General features: G+C 45.5%; 1 protein-coding gene across 1 annotated transcript in view; it reads right to left on the reverse strand.

The window, feature by feature from the left end:
- The window catches only part of adamts17 (ADAM metallopeptidase with thrombospondin type 1 motif, 17), a 72,786-nt gene extending 60,527 nt beyond the window's left edge, over positions 1-12,259 (reverse strand). The window contains exons 1-4 of the mRNA XM_018763477.2: positions 12,099-12,259; positions 10,156-10,526; positions 6,461-6,626; positions 909-1,081 (exon numbers count right to left, since the gene is read on the reverse strand). Coding sequence (XP_018618993.2) covers positions 909-1,081; positions 6,461-6,626; positions 10,156-10,526; positions 12,099-12,174 — 786 coding nt within the window. The 5' untranslated portion in view covers positions 12,175-12,259. The remainder of the gene's footprint in view (positions 1-908; positions 1,082-6,460; positions 6,627-10,155; positions 10,527-12,098) is intronic.
- Between the last annotated feature and the right edge of the window lie 3,349 nt (positions 12,260-15,608).

Genomic DNA, 15,608 nt, shown 5'->3' on the forward strand with positions numbered 1-15,608 from the left:
AAAAACAGCATGACTGGAAAACTGAAAGCTTCCAAGACCATTAAGGGAGGATTTCGACCACCTGCATAGCCATACTTCAAAGTCCCTGCTGTGGGGTCTCTATAGTCAGTAGTGCAGCATATTGTTGTGGTTCTAACGTCTTTGTTTCTACTCATCTGTGAGCGCACCATGTCTTCTTCAACCACAGACCGATGGGTTGACTATTGGTCATGCAGCATACTGCACATGTGCATCCATTCCACCCAATCATTCCCCCCAGTACATCTTGGGCTCTTCATTTTCATTGAGCTCTATGGTGACGCTTACTACCTTTGAATATTACATGTTGTGCTTGTTTCAACTACTGGTTAAAAAAACCTTTCAATCAAAGCAGCAGAACGGGAGTGATGCAATGAACAACTGAAAGAAGTGAGGTTGTAAAATGGTTGACGCTTGCAGACCAGGCAACACATCAACACATATGGGAAACACAAAAAAATCCCCAAATTAATTCAGATGAAACAAGTCCTTTGTCCGTCATTTTGTTGCTTCTTTGTGTGTTGTACTGCGGAAAAGACTGCTTTTACTTTGAACTAATTTTAGGTGTTTTCACATTGTTCCCATCTTCTTTTTTCAGATGAATTCTTTGAAATGGCATTATTTCATTATCTTCTACAGAACAAATTACCGAATGGGAAAGATATGTTACATAAATTGTGTTACTATAAACTACTCCAAAAATGAAGGAAAATACACACAGACACCGTTAATCATGTTTGTGCCATTTCGTTGCTACAACAGCATTGGAATTATTCGGTGTCTCCGAAAAAGACATTTCTCCACATACCTGTAACGTGTGCCAGTGTGTGCAAGTGTTCATGAGCACATGTAAATTCGTGTGTGCTTGAGCATGCATGACTGGGGCTCACCATGTTCATCACGGTGAGGATAAACCTTTGTGCTGCCTCTGCCCCATGGTACGCCACCATGTCAGAGTCGGCCACCACCACCGTCTCCACTGTGTACTCTCCCACCAGCCGGATTGCGTTCCTGCGGCCTCGTCCATCCACCGAGGCCTTGGCCTGCCTCTTCTCGTCCTTCCCTGCAACATGCACATAGGGACAGCCCCACAGGCGGCTCACTAGATGGAGGGAATGCACTGCAATGTGCCTTCGAAACCCAGGCGGCTTGAGCTCCAGCCTTCAGGGCAAATCACTCATGGGGAATGTTTATGGTGGATTGTTCCCCATTTAGCTGAGGTCTATAGTTACAACAAAACACAAACAAGAGCAGAACACTGGCTGTTGTTCACTTCCTTTTACAAAAGGGTCTTGAAGTTATCACCGATGGTCAGCATACAACCTTAAGCTCAACTGTTCCTAACCGTCCCTAATTGAACAAGATTATCCTGACCAGGCTGTGAGAATGTGGTAGGAGTCTGCCTTCTCCGTCAGTAAACTACGCCAGGCTCATGAAGCCTTCTCTAATACCTTCCATTTGAGAGAACAGCACTCATTTGGGAAACTGCGAAACTTGTGCCAAACCACCAAAAAAACAAAATTAACCAGCGATAGAAATCAGGGACTGAGGCATGTCTTCCATTCATACCAGTGCCACCAGATTAAGCAGAAATGACAAACCCATAAGGCCTTGGTGTTCTTGCATGAGAAAAAATATTTACTTAAAGCAAGGACTTTTGTCATCTATACTGAAGAATTTTTAGAACTTATGCGGGCTTGATCCTCCCCCATCTTAAACATGGCCGTGATAAGTGTTCTTTCTGTGTGGCCTCACCAGTGTGACCTTTACAGGTAGAGAATCAGGAAAGTGTGAGCCATCATCAAAGCAGTGCTCTTAAAGCCTATTCCCACAGTCCCGTTCAAATTGAAAAAGTCTGGCACGAATTTAAAACCTTGTTCCAACTGCTCGTTTTAGGCTGGATTCAATAAGCCACACAAATCTTGGGGGAAATCCTCACCTCACGAAACCCAAACGTGTAGAGTCAGGATTGTGTAAAGCAGCTTCGCGCCATCCCCAGGGGACAGGGTCCCTGCCAAAGCACCGCCAACCTCAGTAATCATGCCCAGGCACACCCATGGAGGGGGAGACCAGCCCGCAAAACGTTCCCAACGCATCTCACATTTTACAAAATATGGACGAAGCGAGCCCAGGACCACTGCCTTTGGAGGCCAATCCATCCGAGGCCCACATCGCCTGGCACCCAGGACAGCAGACTTTGACAAGTAACTCTGGGTTGACCAGTGTGGCATTTTTTACTACCTCAGGCATGACAAATGGCTTGTGAAGTAGTAGTTAAGAAGCCATATTATTTGGGCCATCTGTCATGCAGAACACTTTGTGGCCTGAATCAAACTTCATGGAAACAAAGCAGTTCTCCACACTGCTGGGACTGCACACTTTCTGGGACAAGGATACTGTAATTCATTGCTATTGTGCCAATTAAGCACAGCTTTCAGCCTTATAATTAATGTGCTGCTGTCATGGGACACAATTATTTGATATCTCAGCAGTTTCTGTTAGCCCGCTGCTTTTACGCAACGCGCGGTCCCGTTTTCATGATTATCCCAAACTGGTGCCATTCTGAAGTAATCGCTGCCCATTAGGGGTTCGTGTTTATTAACTCTGGAAGAGTAGCTCCACCCCTGGTGGTGGAAAGGAGTGTTTATAGCCCTCCGCATTAAGGTCCAGAAGGCCCCCCCAGCTCATTAAGGCCCACTGGAAGCGCGTGTCAGTTCAGAAAAGCAGTCAGCTCGCAGTATAGCCGCCCGCTGAGGGCCCAGGCCGTGCTGCCCGAGTTTCTTCAAAGGCACGCTTTGATGACTCTTGGAGCTTGCCTCTCTATCCACGCACTTTCCCATCTATTCACCGATTACTAACTGGAACAAAGGGACGAGCTGCAAGGCAACCTGTGCCAAAACCGAGCAAAGCTAAAGGAAGTTGCTGGAGAGCTGCAGTTCCGCAGACCTCCAATACAATGGTTAACCACCAATGCCTTTGTCTTTCCACACTACCACAGTGATGAGATGCGCTGCCAACACAGAAATCACTTAAGGTCCCCTGACTTATCTAAGACTGGCTGCAGAGGAGACAAGCACTTGATACAGGCTCTAGAGACAGACCTGGGAGAGTACTCAGCGACAAAGTACGTACACAAAGCCCCAAGGGATGAACGGGGGAGATTAAGCTGATGGCATCTGAGCAGCTGAGGAGTCATTTAAAGCACAACTGTGTCTATCAATAACGCCAAAGCCTATTAAAGATTAAAACAAAAAAAAACACAGACTAAGAATAACTGAACACACTAAAACGGGGAGGGTGACACCACCCAAAAAGTAAAATTATCCATCAATTTTTCCTTTTCTTATCAGCAACCACTTGTCCAAGGCAGGGTCGTGGTGGTCCAGACCCAATCCTGGAAGCACAGGGAGTGAAACAGAGATGCCAGTCCACCACAGGGCAATCTCTCTCTCTCTCTCTCTCTCTCTCTCTCTCTCACACACACACAGGCAATTCAGAGTAACCAACCCACCAGAAATACAAGTCTTTGGACTGTGGGAGGAAACCAACACACAAGGAGAACACGCAAACTGCAGATTTGACTCCACATCCGCATCACAGCCAAGCACCCATTAACGCACTGTCGATACGACAAATCTTGCTTGATAAAGAACAAATTCTCTTGATCTACTCGTGAATTGAAATGGTTTTTGACCCCTTGGAAGAGAACTAAATCTCTACGCTACAAAAAGCTTCAAGTTTATCTGGTTTCATGCTGGAAAAGAGGCTGTTGTGCTAACTTCATAAACGCATAGTTTGTAAAATGCAAAGAGGCAGTACACCAAAAGGAGAGTTCTTCTAGATGAATGTAGTGTGAGGAACTGGAAGCCGTTTTGTTGCGGCAAGGAGAGTTCCAACATTTTTTGAATTCCCCCACATTTCGAAGTAGACCGCAACTCAGCCCAAGATCGATCAGAGTGTCTGAAAACCAAGTACTTCTTCCTTATGAGTGCTCATTTATTATTAAGGAAAACATTTAAAAATCTGTCAATTTCTGAGAAAACAAGCTAGAAACTAGCGTTGTCTTCACACCGGAAGCTCCATCACCTCACATACCTGAGGACGGCCCTCTATGGGACTCAGTGGAGTCCTATCCAGTCAGCCCCAACTCCAACTTTACACTCACTTCTTCTGCTCCATGACCAATTCTTTCTATACCCAAGAACTTTATAGCAGGTGGAATTGTGGATAGAGGTGCAGGTTCAAATCCGATCTCCTATTACCCTTGAGCAAGGTACATATCCTAAATTACTCCAGTAAAAACTACCCAGCTGTATTAACAGGTAAATTACTGTAGGTATCCTAACGTTGTAATCTGCCTTGGGAAAAAAAGCATCAGACAAATATGCTAATGTATGGTCTTGAGATGGCCCATGACCACCTGTAGACTATGCAGTAACCATGGATAACAACCTTACTGGCTTTTACCTCCTCTGCAAAAATGACGTACGAGGTATTTCTCAGCAACAACTGAGAAGGAAACTGAATGCGAGTGTGAGCTTCTCAAGGAGTGTCTGCCAATAGCTTTAATCTCAGCAAACCCATGCAGTATTTAGTTACTTCCTCTGACACCATCTCTGGCCTCATTTCTGCTCCTCATATAGCCGATAGCATGCATTTAGCATTTAAAAAATGTTTATTTTAAAAAAAAAAAAAAAAATTAAAAAAAAAATATGTTCTCAGCTGCAGACAAACTTGCCCACATCCTTCACACTACCCACATGCCCCCCACCCAATCTCCGCTGTAACACGAGACAATTTTATGCATCCAGACCACGCTGCTGTACAAAGAGCACTTGAGCCGACAGGGAGCAGACGGGTGAACTCTGAAGCATTCAGGACATGGAGTTTAATGGATATACAGTCTGTCTCAGTCAGTATCCCACTCCTCTGGGGACCGCCGAGTTTTGGGGGGAACATCAAGCTGTTCTCCTCTTGTCGAGCCTTTTCAACGGCCACAGGGGCAGGGGAATCTGGCTGGGTCCTGCAGCCCCGAGCAGACATGAGTGCAGGGGAAGGAATGTCCAAATCTGGCGCCTTGCACTAACCACACCCCCCCAGCCCCAAGACACCAGGTGCCGGGGGTGGGTGCTGAGCGGCTGTGGCACCTGGGGCTCCATCATCACCTAGAGGAGGGGAGCGAAGGGATCAACTCATCCGTTGGCCACGAGAGAGACCGTCCAAAAACGGGCAAAGTCACCAGCCCTTTACAGAGAGAGGGTTTCAGTTACAGCAAAATCCCTGCTCACGTCCAGATATGAACATATGGAAAAAATTTATTTATACAGGTTGTCAAAAGCGCTGGTGGCCTATCCTTCAAAGGAATTATGTAATAATCTCAGACATGTTTTTTTAGATTACACAACTGTACTTCATCACAGTAGTTAAATAGTATGTCCAAGATGAAAACACAGCCTCTTTATAACGGCAAATGCGGAGACACTTGCGTTTCCACGGCCAAACGAGTGTGTGAAAATACATGCACAAGTAATGCATTTTGCTTCAAAGTGAGCAGTGTTTGCCCGACTATATGAAGCCATACAAAACTTTATTATGTTTCCTTTTGCTTTTAGAGCAGGGCTCTTCAAATTCTTCACAAAAGTACAGTGAACTGGGAGATCCCAACCAAATTCTTTTCGCGGTAAAAGCTTCCAGATGTTGAGACAATCTGTGCTGCTGTGAAACTACAAGTCCCATAACACAACTGCATTCAAAAGTGCTTCCTCTTCCAAATCACAGCGCTGACAGTGCCAACAACTTTGACCCAGAGTAAAAAAAAAAAGAAAAAAGGTGATCTTGGTCTGAAAATTCCTCACACATGAGAAGTAAGACTGACAAAGAACTACCCTAGGGTTAGAGAACATGCTAAATATTAATAAATACAACACAGTAGGAGAAGCACGTTATTACTGGCAGACAACATTTACATTAAGCAGTAATAGACCCAGTAAGAGCTTGGGGAGTGAGACATGGATTTCAAACAGGAAAACGAAGCAGCTTTACCTCCATCCTTTCTTTAAGTCTTAAACTGCCAGAACATCAAAAGAGCAGTGATGTCCTAAATGCTGCTGTGAAACCAGCGATTTATTAAGCCTGCTGATCTGAGATTTTAAACAAGCCTGGGGAAAATTATTGGGTGAAAATGGTAGCACACAGCAACAATAATCTGAGCAACATGAAGAAGAAAAAAAAAAAAAAAACACTTTTGAAATAAATTTTTTTAAATGGCTATACTAACAAACCATTATTTGCACACTACACTTCCCATGAGCAAAAATATACTGCAACCTGCAACCCTGACCGCAACAAGCGTTACCAAAAAAAGAAGGAACATTGACACATATCCTTCAAAATAAGAAGCGATCCAAGACATTATTCCTTGGGCAAAGAACCTACTCCTTACCTTGAATGATTCCGCAGGCCGTTGGGCGTGTCTCTGTCACAGGAGACTGGGCTTCGGTGGACCGTCTCTGTCTGACAACCTTGTGTTCCACGCCCGAGAAGGAGTCGTGAGCGACAGCCACGGGTTCAATAAACATGGTGTTATATCCAGTGTGCACCACTCCGGTCTGCGCACAGACAAAGGCAAGGCATTAGCACTTACATGCATACAAACCAATACCAATTATTTTGTCCTAACTCTGGCAGAAAAAGCCCACAACCCATAGATCATCTGCACACAATAACTGCTTTGACTAAAACTCCACCTTTCACCAGTCTTCCGTGCCCTCTCGCAAATCTCATTTCCCCTCGGCTGGCCCTAAATGTTCCCAGTAATGACACGAAAATGACTTTTCGCTGCCAGTGCTGCAAGCTGTGCAACAATGCACTTATAAAGAATAATAACCCTGAAACAGAGAAACATATTGATCCCCGGGTAAACAATTAAGGACAATATTGCCTAATGAAAGCAATATCCTGCAAGCACCTTCATACATTTTAAGTCATTTCAAGGATTCTTATAGTCACGCAGAATTATATGTGCTCAGAGCTCTCTGGAGTACCATCGCATAAATACAGAGGAGACCTTGTCAATTTCTTTTAAGAGAGCGGAATAAAGCAAGTTACCATCAACTCCGACAGCAGTAGCTTTATAACGGAGTCATCCCATATACTGTAACGTGGGCTTGTACGAGCAGCAAGACAATAAAACATTCGCACTGAATGGACTCCATTCAGCCCATACAGATTCTCGCTTCAGGCCACATGGAGTGCCAGTCAAAAATTTGAGTACGTTGGCTGGAAAAACGGTCAACATATCTTCCCAGCTCTTCTGCGGTAGTTCCAAGAGGTGAGGATGCTTACGGATCACTTCGCTTTCACTCTTCTGCCCAGTTTCTCCTATATAATTGCTGCCCAGGTGGACTTTTTACTGCTGATGGAAACACAAATGACTTCATTCCAAGGCTGCTGCTCAACCCGCTTATGATGTAAGATAGGAAAGAGCATTCGCTAAACGCTTGCTGACGTGCAAGCGCTGTGCATTTGGACACCTCATGTCTGCAGCCCTGTCGTAGGGGAGACAGCAGGCATGAGTGCTGACAGAGCCCACGGTGTGAGGCTGCACACCGTTCGCTTTCATCCCAGCACACCGACACACCAGCGCGTGCACTTCAGCCAGTTTTCCTTCGCTGCACTTCGGCAGCATCCCACATGATCAAAAAGGAGAGACCGGTGCTTATTAAGCAGTTAATTAGCACTGTAATGGGATGTTCCGAAGAGGATTGGTAAGAAAAAAAAAAAAAAAAAAATCCATCATGAGCTATTGTACACTTTAAAAACCCTGATTTTCAAAAGCAAGATACAGCAAACGCATATTTTGCTGAAAAACAAGGTTTACATAACATCCACCTGCTTCATTCCATGATGACAGCTAAAAATGAAATGATTGTAATGGTCTTTTAACATAAATCATCTTTTTTTTTTTTTTTTTTTTTGGCCACGCATTTCTACAAACACTAGTTCAGCTTGAGGAAGCGAAAGCACGGCATTATACCATGACGGAGTACGACGCAAACAACCAAAACACATCACTGAAGCGCTGTTAAAAAAGATACAGAAAACGCCACACTGCAAGCAGTTTACAAGAAGAGCACAAGTCCATCACTAGAGACCCACGGGTGCCAAGTTTAGACCTAAGCTTCGAGCCAAGTCTGCTGACACAACACACCTTCTATTAATACACACGAAGCCTATTTATACAGCCCGGCCAGGCCAATACGGCTGTGCTTTATCATAGTGCAGTAATTAACACGTCAAGCACAGGACTCCTTGAGATTCTTCAAAAGCCACGGAGGGCTGCAGATAAGCATCAGGGGAAGCCAGTGCTCTGCTGGGGGGGTACATTCACAGCACTCTCCCCAACCCCGTTTCCATAAGCTCTCAGAAGGAAGGCAAGGAACCCACTTCTGAAAAAAATGACATCATGCAAAAAGATGAAGGAGAGGGAATGAATGGAGCAGATAGCGATCAGGCGCCCCAGCTAAAAGGATTAAGATAAGAGGACCGGGGGCTCGCACACTACCAAAAGCGAGCATTTAGACGTGCAGGGTCACATCCTCCCAGACACCACCGAGCTCCTCCAGTATAATTAATTACAGTTATTTCTACAGTAAAGGTAAGCGAAACTAAGTCGACACAGCGATTTCTACCGGACACTGAAACACATGTAGAAGAGAGCTTAGAACACTAAAGAGTACAATTATTCCACCATGTCTTTACTATGGTGAACTGATCCAGGGAGAGCTTGGACAACTATTACAAGAGCAAACTCAACCTCTGAAATGTCAAATACAGGGTTATCTGTCAGTCATGATTCTGATGCTAAATGTAGGAATGACATCCAAGGTGCCCATTAAATTCACACCCAGAGACCATCAGCAGCTGCATCTCCAGCAGGCGAAGCAGTTGGAGCCAATTAATCACTTGGCCTATCCCCTAAAATGCTCAGTGGGCTTTGATACAATAACATAGACGCCTCTAGGAAGCATGTCTCTCTCAGTAGCCTTTAATGGAGCTCCTGCCCGGAACAAGCGGGATTTAACAAAACAATAAAGTTGACGTGAAGTTCCGCTGTGAACCGTGTCGGGGCACGCTCAGCTTTTGCCGCTTTACATCAACTCCGCAACCTGGCAGCAGAACAGAGGTGCCCAAAGAGTCCACTGGAGAGGACAAAACCGGTCAAAATACCCACACAATCTCAGGAAAGGACCGATGGCCTCTAGACAGATCCGCTGCGATTGCCGTCATCTGATGCTATTTACATTTCTTCGACAGCTGGATTTGAGAGCAGTAACAATCATCTCATGTCCTACACATAATATCATTCAGCGCAGACACGCAAAAAGTGCCAAGCACACACCGGGGGTAAACACGACAGTGAAAAATCATCTGAAAATGTTAATTCCAGCATCAAAGGAAAATTATCTTTCTATTCTCGCAAAATGAAAATTTTTCACTACCATGAAGTCAACCTGGCATGTATAATAATGGGGATTAACAAATTTGACGGCTAAAACGACAGCTGACAGCGAACGGCAAGGTGCGGCGAAGAAGAATTTGTGTAGACGTACTCAAAAGCTCGGCGTACGCAAACACAAGGAGGAATGTCTGTCGGACCACCTTACTCTCCAGCCTGCCCTACAGCAAAGGGCGCGAGTGAGCCCATGAGCAGGCCAATCAGCCGCTTGTCCTCCTGTCACAATGCCGCTACTCATCCTGCGCCGAGGCCTCCAAATACCACTCGCACACTGGCTGCCTGCAGCATGAACGCTGCCAAGCCACATGTGTTAACAGCAGGTCTAGTGCCAAAGTTTCCCATGTGATTAGGGGCAGCGGGGCAGCATAGCATTTAGAGCTGTTGTCATGTAATCTGAAGGTTCCTGACTCAAATCCTGCCCCTCATGTAGTATTCTTGAAGAAGTGATGCAGTAAAAATACCATGCTGTGTAAAAGTACAAGTAAACCATCTTAGAATTGATTATGTAGCATTATAAGCTGCTTTGGACAAAGGCACCATTTAAATAATGGTTAATAATATTTCTTTAAATCTCATATTACTACAAGTTTTATTACTATTGTTATTATTATTATTATTACCAGGCCACCACAAGTGCTGAGTGACACAAAGGAGTTGGTGTGATTGAGAACCCTCCCTGTGTAGAAGCAGGACTCGGCGCTAGGGAAATTCTGCAATCGGGTCGTTTCGTTGCCTTTCTTCTCCTCGATCACAAAGTCTTCGGACAGAAACCCGACATCCCTTCTGAGCTGCAAATAAAGATATTTTCCAAAGGCTGGAAGGACAAGCCACAGGCTGCCCTCATGACCCTCAGAGCCGAGGCTTTCGGTCGGCTCTAGGGATCGATGGCCTCGTCTGCGACCTCCCTGCCCCAGTGCCCCCTTCAGCAGGTGGATCTGGTCCAGGGGTATCTCCAAGGGGACCACCAGGTCGGTGTCTTCTTCCCAGTTTGCTGTTTAAATAGAAAAGGCCACATGCTAAGACACGAGACTGTAGTCCCAGTAACGGCACAGGGAAATAATTTGCAGCGCTGTCTCCACAGCCAGCAGGTGGCATAATGGTTAGAGCACTTTCTTACACCGTGACCATCCTGGTTTGAAACCCCCCTCCTGCTCTGTTTCCCCTGATGACAGTCCCAACCCTGAATTCATACAATTACCTTGTCTGTACTGTATAAATGGGTAAACCGTGATAAGGTTGGTTATCTAAAGACTATGTTTTAGTCTAACATCACACTTTATGTTCTTAAGAGGTGTGGCCTTTACAGCCCCCCCCCCATTCTGCACAGATGTTCTGGGTTCTTACATGATTAACATTGTTAACAATGTTCTGGGTTCTTACACTGAATTAACATTGATGCATTTATGACTTGTTTCTAAAAAATGTACAGAATTATACAATCTGCTATGTTGGTTGCGACACAGATTTTGCGGTTGAGATGGGATTGCTGTGATGGGTTTAGCGGACAGGGCGAGGAGGAGGGATGAAGGATATGGTTTCTTTGTTTTGAGAAGAAAGCTCTCTTCCTAGGGGGGGTGCGGTGGTGCGGTGGGTTGGACCGGGTCCTGCTCTCCGGTGGGTCTGGGGTTCGAGTCCCACGTGGGGTGCCTTGTGATGGACTGGCGTCCCATCCTGGGTGTGTCCCCTCCCCCTCCAGCCTTACGCCCTGTGTTGCCGGGTTAGGCTCCAGCTCCCCGCAACCCCGTATGGGACAAGCGGTTCAGAAAGTGTGTGTGTATTGTGTTTGTTTAACATATTATCCCTCTCTGTCCAGGGCCAACATTACAGTAAACCAACCTCCACCCTGTCAAACCCTGCATTTACACCAGTAATGACAATGAAACAAGTCTGATGATCAAGTCTGTCAGTGTCAGGTATCTTGACAGATACACTGTGTACAGTGTAACCAAACTGTACAAGTCACACATGAGGATATTATTATAAGCAATCATCAGACAAGCGTGTCATAAAACACTTTTAACTCTTATTCAGTAACAGACCCGTCTATTCCAGTGCGATGATGACAGACTATTATTATACGACCAGGCAGGTAAAATTTGAAGCGCGCATCAAACAAGCCGGTTGTTCCAATCAAAGTCGCGCAGTTCTTTACAATAGTGCAAAGCATTCATTATTATTAATCCTCCCGACACATGATTTGTCCAAAGGAATTAGATCGTTAGACAATCACCTCCACCGCGATTCCCCCAATTTACACGGCGGATCGCGCGACCGACGCTCTTTCCACGTATGAAGGCGAGCGGAGGGAGGTGCGATCGCGATGCTGCTGCTGCTGTCAGCGAGGAGTAACTTAAGTCTTAAGTTAAAGGGACGGACGGAGATCTCAGTCCTCACAACAATGGATGGGAGTGATGATCATCGCGGCGCGGATGCACGAACCCAAAAGTGGGGAATAGCCTGTTTTGTGCATTTCGTCCACGCCACTTCGCACTTTTTGAAAATGAAGCGCTAAACTTTAAAGTGGTGCTCAAATCATAACTACGCAGGTGTTCTCGTGCCGTACCTGGCGTTGCCTTCAGCGCCGTGCTGAGGAGCAGCAGAGGCAGTAAAAGGAGGTGGATCGCGTGTCTGTCAGGCATGATGCGGGACTCGGCCAGCGGGCTTCGGCGCTGCGGTTCACGGGCCGCCGTGCGAAGGAAGCTCGGGCTGCCGTGAACTTTTTCACCAAATTAATCAACTGCAGGCAAACTCAACTTGAACCAGCTGACACGCCTCCCAAAGCGCGGGACTGCCCCTGCTGCGCAATGATTGGGTACGAGAGCTTACGAAAGAGCGACTCTCCATTTTCATTGGTCGTTCTTATCGTCAATCTTTTTAGTGGGCCGCAACCGTACACGTGGTTTGCTTGTAATGCGCGAAGTCATCGCTAGGGGGCGTTTTCTCACAGTGCCGTCAGCCTTTCAAACGTGGAGTAAAGTAAATCAGGGTACAGTGCTGGTCCACTGAGTGCCGCACTCGGAGATCTTTCCCTGAGAGTCCTGTGTTATAAACGCTGAACTATACAATGGGTTCCTCTCATTAGTCAGTGTTAAAAACAACCAAACTTACATACTTCAATTTACGTTTACGTTTACATTCATTCATTTACCAGACACTTTTCTCCCAAGCAACATACATCTCACAGAATTTAGTTGGCATCTGGCCAAGGTGATTTACAGAGACACAATTAAGCTCACAATGAGTTCCCCATGCTGGATATTCTTACTGTATCCATTCAGCATCAGTACCTTGATCTAGGTATTGTGTCTTAATTTGTATGTTTTACTCTTGTTGTACAGGCAATGTGTTGGGTTGCCTGCTGCATGAATCTAGACAATATTTACTAAGTATCTGCTATGCTCCTCCACCTCCGCCCACTTGGTGGTCCTACACACAAAAGGTCCAATATCAAAAGCACAAAGCTTCTTGGTTCTTGCTCCAGTGTGTTGGAATGACCCCCCCCCCCCCCACTCAGAACTGCTGGATCTCTATATTTTAGCAGGGTCTCGAAACTCACCTCTTTTGGGCTCACTTCTCCCCTGATGTCATAAGTGCATGATAAACATTTATTTTTGTTTGTTTAATAATTTTTGGATAAGAATTGTTAAATAACGGGTAGACCTTTATGCAGCCATCCGTGTGATGTATACTGGTTCATATGGTGGAATGTGACAAATTGACTGTACTCTAGAATCACGAGTCTGTATCCAAATCTCTCCTCCTCTTGATATCATGCTCTCATTGCATTTCTCTCTCAGATCCACAGTACGTTGCTTCGGGGAAAAGTTTCTGCTAAATGAATAAATGTAAATGTAATAATGGCAATAGCACCTGTTGCAGTGGCTATTGCCATAAAAATACGAGAAATTAAACTTAAGCTGATTTTCAAATATGTTTGATCACTTCTTGTATTTCACATTGTAACATATGGATTCAATAAAATTATCAACGCTACTATCTTTAAATGATAGAAAAATATGTACAAAACTGCATTTAAAGAAAACTAAAGTGCTAAACTGGGTTCAGCGAAAATAATCTGACTTGTGTTTAGAACAGGCTAAATTTATAACGGATGACATCCAGCAGAACTCAGATTTCTGGTGTTTCAAGAAACTAAAGAGTAAAGTAATGTTTTATGTCTGCCTCACACAGGACTGGCAGTATATTTTAAATCTAAATTATGATGATTAAAAATACTGTTAAAACTATGAAGGTACTGGATAGCCTCTGTTGATGTGGCTTTATTCCAAAGCTTCAAAAGTCAAACAATCTCCAAGGTGACCGCCGTATAAAAGCGGAAAGTGGTTTTTATGGAAGAAAAATGTCACTCAGGGGCTCTCTAGTGGATGGAGAGAAACACAGCATCTCTTTTCAAGAAAAGGAGGACGGATTTATATGCGATCCAGTGTCGATGACGCCTCGATAGTGAGATTTTTGTGCTCCGTACATGCTGCTACACTCAGTCAATAATTGAAAATGCATCCAGGTAAGTCCGCCACTGTTGATGCCCTCAGCGGTCTGGTTTGGCACGGCACAACTCACCTTGCTACGTGGGAATGTTTCGCTTTTTGCAGATGAGTTTAACCAGGGTGCGGACAGTGTCACAGATGGCTGTGACTCACTCCGTGTGACCAGAGTCAACGGCGGAGGGGTGGTGGGGAGAAAACGGCTCCAAGCTCAAATGAACGGGCCGCTGGAGAAAGAGAGGTCCGAGGCGGTGGACTGGGACCCGAGCCCGGCCCTGTGCGCGGGTGGCCCCGTGTGCCGGTGGCCGGGCGGAAATTAAGCCCCTTCTCCTACTTGTGAATAAGCCCCCAGAGTAATCCCCTAAAGAGACTGTATCCAGAAAGGGCCTCGCCCTCATAGACTCTAGTGAGATGGGTCAGGGGAGGATTAATCCTTTCTCCATCACTTTGATTTCTCACTTTTGGGAGTCCCTTTCTTGGCACAGGTCCTCGGGCAACCTTCGCTGGCTTTCTTAGAGAGCCAGGCCACTGTCATGACAAAGAGGGCCATTGTGGAGCTTAGCGGAGTTTTCCCACGGGGGGGCGGCGGTGTCATCGGCATTTAGTCACTCCGGCTAATTGGGCCTCCGTACCGGGAGAGTTCCCAGGTGCACACAGCCTTGCCGTACCGAGTTCTAAAAGTGTCTCCGCTTAAATGCTTCTCCGGATTAAAAATTCTCCAGGGAGGTTTTGAGCAAATACAGATTAGTCAAATTAGCCTGATAATTTTGGTAAACATTTTATAAGCTATTCCACTCCATGATCAGCAAACTCTTTTCCAGTGCAGGATTGTGATGGGCGGGAGCCTATCCTGGAAACAGAGGGTGTGAAGGAGGGAACAGCACCCCATCACGGGGCATTCGCACACTAAGGGTAGTTTAGTCACCAGCTCAGCTGAAACACGTCTTTGAACTGTGGGAGGAAAGCAGAGCCCCCGGAGGAAACCCACACAAACAAGGGAGAACATGCAAACCCCACCCGAGACCGAGCTGGATTCAAACCTGTGTCGAAACCCACAGAGGTATCTGCACCACATTTATATTTATTCACTTAGCTGATTTTTCTCCAAAATAAATTACAATGTTATGCTACCTAAAATTATTTAGCCGTTTAAACAGGTGGGCAATTTGAGTGGAACAATTTAGGGTAAGTACCTTCCTTAAGGGTTCCACAGTTGTAGGTGGGACTTGAACCCGTGTCCAAAGGCAGCAGCGCTAAGCACTATGCTACCAGCTGCACCACTAAAAGAATAGATTTTTTTTTTCCTTTTAGATGTTCTTGAGTTGTTTTCAGAAGTCACCCCAGTACTAGGTTCCCCCGTAGTGTGTGAGTGATAGAGTGTGTTTCTCTGATGTATGGATGAGTGACCCAGTGTAAGTAGTGTATCTAGCAGTGTAAGTCACTGCAGTGAATAAGGTGTGTGGGCTGATAACACTACACAGAGTTCATTGGAAGTTGCTCTGGAGAAAAGCGTCTGCTAAATAAATAAATGTAAATGTACTAGTGTTGCCGTGTTGAAGGCTCGTAAT

This window comes from Scleropages formosus, chromosome 11 (genome assembly GCF_900964775.1).
Source record: "Scleropages formosus chromosome 11, fSclFor1.1, whole genome shotgun sequence".
NCBI classification, from domain to species: Eukaryota; Metazoa; Chordata; class Actinopteri; order Osteoglossiformes; family Osteoglossidae; genus Scleropages; species Scleropages formosus.